We start from the raw sequence: 10,567 nt of genomic DNA, 5'->3' as shown, positions 1-10,567 counted from the left end.
TTCATAGCCTTATTAATAATTTTAAAATCATTTTCAGTCCCATTCCACCAATGTTTTTCATTTAAGATTAAAGTCAAGATGGAGACTAATTCCTGCTACTACACAATAGTTATCTTTCCAAACTTTCCCATGTTTGCCCCGAAATTGGTTAATACGTTCGATCGACTGTGTCGAAAGGCAAACGTTCAGAACAAGCCATAGGTCGCTTTAGTTAGATACTAGAACACTGGGTGCATAGAATCATCAAGCGTCCAAGTTGGGATGATGTTCGTAGATTGGAGGAATCGGATTCAGTTAAGTCTTTTTAGAAATATTTTTTATTTATAATAACTTAAAAAAGCTTCATCATTCTTATAAACAGAATCAAACTCTTAATTTTATGTTATATGACTTACTGCACATTACGTGTTGACTACTGCAGTGAGTTCTAGTTCTTCTGTAGTTGAACAAAACAAAGCGTATTCAACCTTATTTTCTAACCTAATTCTTTGATGTCTTCTAATTCGGGCTGAGATGGGACATAGACGTACCACATTCTTTAGGCAAGAGATTTTGATAGTAACTCTTTTAGCAAGAACAAAACTATTTTTCTTTTTTCATAGTTCTATCATGCTTATTGATATTTTCTTTAAATAACATTATTGTCTGCCAGAATCGTTTTGTACTATCTTTGTGATTTTTCAGACTTCGTGCCTTTTTTTAAACTCCACCCATGTTTTCCTTTTTTGCTGTAACATTGCAATCTTGGACTGTTCGACCAAGTTCGTTGGAATGTTATTCCACAGATGTGCCTTTCATGCTTCGGTTTTCCTTTTTAACGTCTGTTCAATTTTATCATTCTGCCATTTAGTATTTTTTTTTTTTTAGCCACTTACCTTGTACGCGCCATGGACCATCTTAGAAATGCTTATTAGCATGCAACTTTTGAAATTGTTCCAATGATATCCATTTTGATAATCCAATCAAACGTCTTCCAGGTCCAATCTTGTGATTGTTTATTTTTTTAAACTAATATGTCGTGCACTCTTTTAAAGATTGCGAATAGCATAAATATTGTTTCGTCTATATTATAAAAACCGCATTAGGGAACAGATGTATTCTAATAGTAATATATAAATTGAGGCTGGTCCGAGCAATAGTAAATGGTCTCGTTACCTAAATTGATTGTTGACACAAATTGATAAATCTATTAACATGTGATTTGATTTTTAAAGTAATTTTCTTTCCTCTTCAGAATTTATTTTCATTCCGATTTTGTATATTTGGACTGCTTTACAATGAACCGAATGAGTATTGGATATAACTCAGATTCCAGCCTACTTGTGAGTATTCATAATTTCCTTATTTATTTTTATGAAAACACATTTAATAAAAGAATGAATTCAACTTTTTGTGGGAACAGAAATAATAACAGTAGAGCGTCGATCATTCGAAAGTCAATTATTTGAACGTTTAATTATCCTAACTGGCTTTGTGGAAGAGATACGAAGGGTTGAAATTGATATTTCTAGAAAATTTGTTTGATGAGTATTTTCTTTAAAATTAGATTTTCTAAAGCTATTATATTGAAACTCCGGTTTTCTATTTTGATCTTCAAATTTGAGAAGTATGAGGCATGTTAGTTGAATGAAATCAGTATGTTAAAAAAAAAAAAAACAGTCAATGTATTGTTACTAGGAACTGTTTTAAGGGTTTTTGTTTGTTGTTTCAACAAATTTGTTCACTGAATTCTTTCAAAGAAACAATGGTAAAACGTTAAAACCTGTCAATGTTTCAAACTGTTCATTATGAAAGTGTACTTCACGTCTATATAGGATACATTATATGATGATCAAGAAGTAATTAAAAACTTTTATTTCGATTGAAATACTTACAGAAGGTATAACAGACGATTAACTATGGCCTATTTACAAATTATCATAATTTGTGGGTGTACAGGTATTTCATTAAAGTTCATTCAGTCTCGGATAACAAACTTAGTTTTAAAGCTTCAGGTTATTTGTTTCTCGATAACCAATTTCATCAATGACAACCAATGAAGGCTGCTTAGGTACGAGTACAAGGGTAGTAAAAAATCTGCCTACATTCACGTATTATGGCTGAATACGATCGGATTGTATGTTAGGACCAATAGATCTTTCTTGAGATGTACCAACCCTCGTTTTCCATGTTTAATTAACGTTGGTCACCACTTCCACGTCCGATCGGTGTGAATTGCCTGTTCATTCAACCATCATATGGAACTTCAGAAGGTAATTATTTTTCACCTTTCGAATAGAATCACAAAAAAAATCCTAAGGTGATGGGTATTATCTCACCTTTGATTATTCTATTTTTCAGCTACTGGAGTATATCCCAAATCAATTCTCCCTGCTTTTACTATGCCTATATTTATAAACTATACATGTTTACCTATTTTAAAATTAATGTAAATGATCCAAAATGCTTACTCCCGATCAACCAATGTCCTTTATCGGTCTATGCTATATTTTCATATTAACTATCTTGACCTAAAATCAATAGATAATAATGCTCTGATTATTTAAATATATAAAGTAATCTTTAACAACAATTATCGTTTTAAAATATTGAAAAAGTTTCCCTATGTTGGATAGTTAAAAGATGTTCCAGTACGTGACGAGGAACAAGAACAAAGAGAGGAGCTGGAAACACTCCTCCAAGGAACAACTGATCAAGAAATCGTCATCGAAAACATCAAGGCTCTTCTTAATGAACTGGAAGATAGAGCTATTAGAGACATAATCAGCATGGAAAACATGAAGACGACCAGCTTAGTGAACTATACATGGGAAGAGATGCTTCATGAACATAGGAAAACACTCTGCAGAACCGAACCAGTCCCAGAAACAAGATGGAGAGCAGTAGCCTACGATACAATTAAGAACCTTATGAGACCAGATTTCAACATCCAAGTACCGGTGACTGTAGTTGTTCCTTTCACACCATTGGAGAAAGGTGACTCTTCAACAGAATCAGACGAACCTTCCAAGCCGAAGTAAGTATACTCAAATTTAAATACAGTAATCCTTAAAGAAAAAATATTAGCGATTAATTTTAAGAATCCTTTAACAATAAAAATATAGCTAATCGATAATAAGATATTATCTGGTAGCGTGTAGCTTATTAATAAGTAATAATCTAATTGTTAATTAAGTATTACTTAATTAATTATTGATTAAGTATTATTAAACTATATTTTTCTAATTTTTTACTATATGTATGTCCTGTTATAACTCCTCTCTGATATTCCAGCTGCATCTTCATTTCCTGAATTTCATGGAGGCAGTTTCTTGAAGCCTATCTAAGTCTGAATCGATTTAACATAAGTTTTCTTAAATGACTCAAAACTTATTGCTCACCAAAATGATTCTAGGTTGAGGATACGGTAATGTTTAGTAATCCATGATTTAGAAACTTACATAATTGGAAAACTATTATTGAATTATTTAAATCGCATGCATGCGTATTGATTTATTTTAACTTTTATGATTTCTAAAATACTAGAGAATAATTTGTTATAGTAATTAGTAAATTAAATCAAATTTAATCTGCACCGCTAAAACCCATGAAGGGTCAGAGGTTCAGTACTTTGTAAAGAAGTACTGTTACTAGACGAACGGTTGTGCAAGGAGGTGATTTGGTCAGAACCGCGCTCGGACGCCAAATTTTAACCCAATTTAAGAGGCTGGGTAGACCCCAGTAGGGCTCCAGAACCCACAGGAGTTGACTCATGACTGCAGTGTAACCGAAAACAATTTTCTGTCCAGCCGGATTCGAACTCTGATCCTTGGAGTTAGTAACCACGCTTTACCCTGTGGCCACCGCCCTCCAAATTAGTAAATAAACTTTTACTTATTATAATTGTATAACAAAAAAAAACTCTCCTAAAGTAAGCCCATGTTAAATTTTTCTTTTGTGTTATTTGGCTATTATGTATTTTCGTTCACACATAATAATTTTTTTTCACGCTTATAAAAGTAAAAAGTGATTTATTTAGTAGGCTGTGGAGTGTGTACATCTTTCCTATCAATGGACGATCATTATCTATTGAGCACACAAAATATACGCTTCTCTTCTGGTAATAATAAGACCATTATTATCGAAATATGAATAAGAGTGTTATTTTAAAAATATTTTCCAACTTTATTAATTTTTGCTGGTTTAAGTATTTAAAATAGTTCTTGGAACTAGCAAAAATGTAAAAAAAAATTACTTGTTCTCCAAAATTTTTTTTTATGAATAATTAGTTTTAAGATTGATTATTGATTAATAAGTTAGCATATTACAGACGACTATAACTGGACACTTAACTAAAATTATATATTTAAAACAAATATTATTTGGTTTCAGGCCTCGTGCATACCCATTTAGAATGAGGCATGATGACCTAAACGCTTATACCAGTACATATTGGCAGTCAAGAGGGCATGTCAACAACCTAAGGGTATGTTATGTTAGATATTATTCTAATAATAAAAAAGATATGCTTTACATGTAGTCTCACATGGAGGATAAAAGAATATTTATTCCAGGATTTTTCCTATGAAGCTAGTTATTATTTTTGTGTTAAATAAAATGTTTAAAGCTATCTGGATGTTCATTTATTTTATTTTGCGAAATTAATAAAATAACAACGGCTTATTGGACAATGATCTTTGACTCCTCAGAAGCTGGAGGTTACGTACCTTGGTTTTGGAGAAATTTTTTGTCACACACAATAGCACATTTTGAAGAAGCTTAAGATATAAAAACAAAAATAGTCATATTATTATATGTGGCAGGTAATAAAGATAATGATTTTTAAAATATTCTTTTCTCCTAACTGACAAAGAGAAAAAACACAGGAGTATATTAACGGGAAGGTGTGTTAAGTAACTTTCTATAATACCAGGATAACGTAATTTATTTCTACTAACATTTTTTTCGAAAAAGGCAGCGGGAAGAACTTTATAGCGAGATATGGCCAAATTAAAAAATCTATAAGCTTAACATATGAACTGGGTCCGCTATATGCATATATTCTTTACATGCACATATTAAAGGAAATCAAAGATAAATGGAAATCTTTGTGGAATAAAAGCCCAAGGAGTAAGCTACAAATTAAAAAAAGGACCTCAAGTCCTTTGGAACTTCCAGTCGCAAATGCCATAGAGAGGAATTCGGACTGACCAGGCAATATGACTATGTCACACGAGGCTGACCCACTCCTATCTTATTTCAAATCAAACGCCTCCGAACTGGCATGAAAAAATCACACCTCAATAGCTTTAGATTAAACCAGGATATTTAAAAAATCCTCAGAGACGATGATAAAAAATACAATTAGTATTTCAGTTTTTAGGATAAAGTTTACTGAAACAAATATGACATAGGACAGATAAAAAAAAAAGAAATAAATAAATAAGTAATAATAAAATTTAAAAATAATTAAAATAAGTATTGGATTCAAGAAGAAAGGAAGTGCATAAAGAATGGTACACAACTCAATTAAACATTTAAGGATCGGAAAGTTTCCTTCAATGTGGACACGGAAGCCCTAAGCATTGTAATGTGTGTGGCTCCATTTAAATTTCTTTTATAAGATGATACGTAAATTTTTTCATTTCTACAATTGTTATTTACAAAACACTGGTTTAAAAAATATTTAATGCGGGTATAATAAATGAATGAAAAGTTTTTTCCATAAAAAAAATGATGCCATTTTTGGTTTTTAATGAAAAATTAGTTTGCTTACGTGTAAATCGTGTAATAAACTATTTAAAAAACTCTCAATTTTCAGCTACTATTTCATCCATACTATTGAGAATTTTTTTTTATTGCCAGCTATGTTAAGAATTGTTATCATTTTAAGCTACTTTGCAAATTTCTACTTTTCTTATTTTTTAAAAAAGACTATTTCTTTATAGTTAATCATTAAATTAAATTGTTTTTATTGAATATATATACATGAATAAATGAACTATTTATTTTAGTAGAAATCAGTTTTTATATCACCAATACTATACATTATTACAAGTCAATCACCGAGATTAACAATTATACGATACTAAAAATTATAAAATTATTAATTGTGGTCCTAAAGAACAATAATTACTTATCTTTAACCATTATTATATTCTAAAATAGTAAAACTTTTCAAGAATACAATACGTTAAAAGTCATATTTAACACTCATTTATTCGGAACAAGTCTTTAAGATATGTCTATATCTAGAATAGTAATAATGTTACCGTAGTGTCATTAAAAATAGTTTATATCACTTAATCATGTTTGAACTGGATAAGACAAAATATTACATACTAATGTATAAACGTAATGAACTATTGATGATAACATAACCAGGAAACATACTTGACTCTGGATTATCTCTCTTTTGTATGCAGTGTTCATTGGGGTAACACCGAAAGCATGGAAAGCAGTTTTGATAGCATATTGATTCACTATGGAAGTAGACTCTCGCTTGTTCTCAAAATTGAGAAGATATCGTGGTTGGGACAGAAATGAGCAAGATTAGGCTCGGCCGCCAAGTCATAGAGATAGGAGCAGGCTTGTAAGGAAAAGATTGCGTAACAAAATCTCTCCCTTGAAGAGGATTATAACAGAGGCCTGATATCATTATCCGAGCAACGGGAGGGCGAATACACACGACTGCAAGAATAAGTATAATAAGCTTTACAAGAACTCCCGAATCAAATATGTTTTTTTCTTCTCTTTAATTTATTCGAAACATAAGCGATATCATACTCATTCCTAAATAACAGTGTAATATTATCAAGAAAGTCTATTCGCCACACAATTGGTAAAGCTGCATTTTACTTTATTTTATAGTTTACGTAATCAGAACTTTCGTTGCTCAACTAAATATCACTTCAGTTTTACAGTTAAGATTCAGCTTTTTAATAAACATTTATAAGCCCTGAATTGTACTCGCTGAGACATCATAGATAGACCACATATGCGCGACTTTAAATTTTCGGTGGAAACTCACGGGTCTGAATAATTTGAGACATGAAAATTGGAAATCAGTTGATATCTTCACTAGAAGATTCGAGCACTTGTACAGTAGAACGAGTAAATATTTCAGACAAAGTAGGGACTTGACTAGAATCAGCAAAGATTGGGAGTCCTGGCTATGCTATATGGTAAAAGAAGAGGTTAAATTAGAGATCGTATATAACTTTAAGGATTACTTAAATAAAGAAAAAAATAAATACTCTGAAAGTACATTGGATATCATATAGTGATGCATTTTCATAGAACGTATTTTCTATGTTTTCTCTGTATTTACATTGTAGATCACATTAACAGTTAACAGTAAGAGTGTCCATCAAGTTAAGGTAAGAGGCTGGAGGAGGAAAGGAGAGAGGGGGAGGAGGGAGAAAGGGGACAGTGACGTGGATCAAGGATTAAAGAGATAAGAGCATTCCTCCCAACCCCATGGTCCTAATCTCCTTGGGACCATTACCCGAGATAACAGTTATTTCCTCCAATCCACCCGGACAAATCGCAAGGATTTGAAACAAACAAAAAAAAATTTAGAAAATTTATCTTCCGCTAAATTAAAATTATAACCATGAGCTTTAATGCCACGATTATATTCGTCCATTTACAGTGACTAATATTGAGATACACTTACTACTACTTTTAAATATCGTTCCTGATTAATTACTTTACAATTTTATTTACTGTAAGATTAACATTAAATCTTTGTGAATCAATCAATAAAGGTCAGCGAACCCGAATGTTCCATGTCCATTCCGTCAATAGCTTTATATTTCTCCCCTGGCCTCTGTCAAAAGCAAAGAAAACAAGGTCTGACTTAACACGATCATCTTACCTACGTTTCAGTCTAACCTCTCGGACGTTAAATTGTTACTTCAGGACTGACTTGCGATGTAGTTTAACGTTCTTTGCTGGGCCTCACAACATTACATGTCCATTTCAATCGTAGTAATGATATCACCTCAATCATACTTACAGGGCATTTTTTAGCGATTTAAATTCTCTTTTCAATTTGACTCCCTTCGATCTAAATATTTTGCGCAAATTTTGTAAGATTTCAAGTGGTTATTTTTTTAATTATATCAGCGGCCGCGATTTCATTCAGTAATGAATAGTATGAGGTATTCCAGTTTTGTAAATTCACACTTTATAAGTTATGATTTTGCAATTTTAGATTAACAAAGATAATCCTTTTGTTTGGCTCAAGTCCTTCATTGAGCACCTATACAGATATAGCTATTATCTTACCTTATATAGCTTTGATATAGCTTAAATTATTCAACGTATCTTTATTCACGAAGTCATCGCTGTACCTATAAGTAACCCTTCACTCATAATGGTTGTTGTTGTTGTTGATTTTTGCTTAAAGGCGTAAAACCCTCTGGTCATCAACGCCTATGGGATGATAAAAGTAAAAAAAAAAAAAATAATAATAAAATAAATAAAAAATAGAAAAATAATTAAAAAATAAATAAAAAAAATAAAATAAAATAAATAAAAAACATAAAAATCGAAGAGGAGTTATAATTTATAAAGAAGGCGATGTGCTTTTAAAAATTCAAATACTCGTGTAATTTTAGCTTCCTCATCTGCGAGGAATCACTCATAATGGTTTATCTGTGTTTACTGAATGTCATCAGTTTTATTAAAATCAATTTACCGCATTTTGGCCAAGTAAAATGAGTAAAAGTAGTATGAATGACGCCTGTGTACATTATCGCTAAATTAGAGAAAACTAGAAAAAAAAAAAGGGCTTACTAGTTTTAAACCTCATCGGTCATATTTTTCGGAGTAAACATTAGCAATTCAAACTTTACTAAGTGTATTGAACATACTTAACCTAACTATATTAACTTCTTTGGTAATCCTAGATCAATCAAATCACTATACAACTCTGGACGACTTATAGAATCGAAAGCCATTTTAATTAAAATCTATATAACGTTGATTAAAAATACATATACAATAAAATTTGTTCAATATGTTTCCATCTAAAACCAATTGGTAGTATCTGATAATTTCTGATAATAATCCGATTCTGATAATAATCTGAATATTTTATTCAAAATTTTGGATTGTTATTATCATCAGTCCTCCTTTCTTTTTCGTGAACCGGGATAAGTATTGTACATATTCCTACTTTTCTTCCATTCGTTTTCATAAATATTTATTTTTATTAAAAGATCTACTTAAGCAACTCCCAGCTCATCAGTAACACTATATCAGCTCTAGGGGGAATATCATAAATTCCAGCTGCTTTATATTATTAATGTTTGAACAGTTCTCCAATTATTATTTATTTTTTGTTATTTGAAAAATTATATACAACAAGTAAACTTGCTATTAGATATAAAATAACATGATAAAAACATGTGGAGAATCTGCACATTGATAGAACTCCAAGTACATTACTAGAGAAGAAGATGTCGGGACCATCTTCTTTTCAGACGCCTAGAGGGACTAGGTATTGAAGGAGAAGCTAGGTTAAAATCAAGAGGATTTGGGAGGTTGAGAAGTTTATCATAGAAGAAATGGTATTTATTCTGGCCAAATCGGCAACATAAAGAACATTGAGGTCCTGATGGATGACTTGATTTGTGACTTTTAGGATTGAATACGAGAGGAATTCGATAGGTTAGTGGATTCTCAAAGCTCAACTCCGTATGTTCATATAGGCCTTATTATAGTCAAGTAGATCAGTCATTTGTAATGGATTCCTATTAATATAATATTTAAATCCTTCTATGCCAAAGTTACTTTATTGAGAATGTTTAAATAAAAATGGAGAGATAATTACTAGTTCCACCCGTAGGGAGAAACGTAAAAACTTCTTATTTTCGATTAATGAATCATACTATTCTTTTAATTCTCTTACCGACCCGCTCTAGAAAAAGTGAAATTACGTTAATAGGTTCTCGAACATCCAACTCTGTTCCAGGTCCTGCAAGCATTTATTTGATCTTTGATCTATTACGCTCATTTTCAAATCATCCACTTCTTCGACTATCTTCAAAAATGCATTCTTTAGAAACTCGAAGGATCTTGCGACCCGGTCTTTATCATTCGCTAAATCAAGTATTTACACCAATCTGTTGAAAATAGTGTCGTCAGTCTGAATTCCTGAATCACGCACCACTTCTAGATCCAAGTTTTAACAGTAGAGAGCCAAGCCCTTCCTCCTCTTGTGGAAACGAACTCTGGGAACAAATCTAATGGTATTTGGACATTGTACTTAGTAGCATTTTAATCAGGGTACTAGTTTCGGAGGGATTCCTGTATCACACAGGGCTGTATATAAATTAGGCCTTTAATGACTGTCGTGAGAAATCTGAAAGTCAATAAACAAGTAGTGAGTTGTCAACCTACGTTTTTGAGAATTCTCTTTTATTATCATATGTACTAAAGATGGTCATATTTTTACATTTCCTGGGTAATTTACAAAAAAAAAGAAAATTTAATTTTTGTTTAACCGATTAGCTGAGAGGCTTGATCTCGATTGGTTGTGAGCACCCTTACAACTACTGTTAATAATAATATAATATAA

General features: G+C 31.6%; 1 protein-coding gene across 1 annotated transcript in view; it reads left to right on the top strand.

Moving 5' to 3' along the window:
• Positions 1-1,146: 1,146 nt before the first annotated feature.
• The window catches only part of LOC106688039 (armadillo repeat-containing protein gudu), a gene marked incomplete in the record, with an annotated part of 42,835 nt that continues 33,414 nt past the window's right edge, over positions 1,147-10,567 (top strand). Inside the window, 3 exon segments of the mRNA XM_067044583.1 lie at positions 1,147-1,322; positions 2,616-3,016; positions 4,372-4,465. Of these exon segments, the coding sequence (XP_066900684.1) occupies positions 1,278-1,322; positions 2,616-3,016; positions 4,372-4,465 (540 nt within the window).

Source organism: Halyomorpha halys, unplaced genomic scaffold (assembly GCF_000696795.3).
Source record: "Halyomorpha halys isolate HHAL.00 unplaced genomic scaffold, Hhal_1.1 Scaffold1043.1, whole genome shotgun sequence".
NCBI lineage: Eukaryota > Metazoa > Arthropoda > Insecta > Hemiptera > Pentatomidae > Halyomorpha > Halyomorpha halys.
The sequence above is the reverse complement of the archived record's forward strand: the minus strand, read 5'-3'. Positions and strand labels throughout refer to the sequence as shown.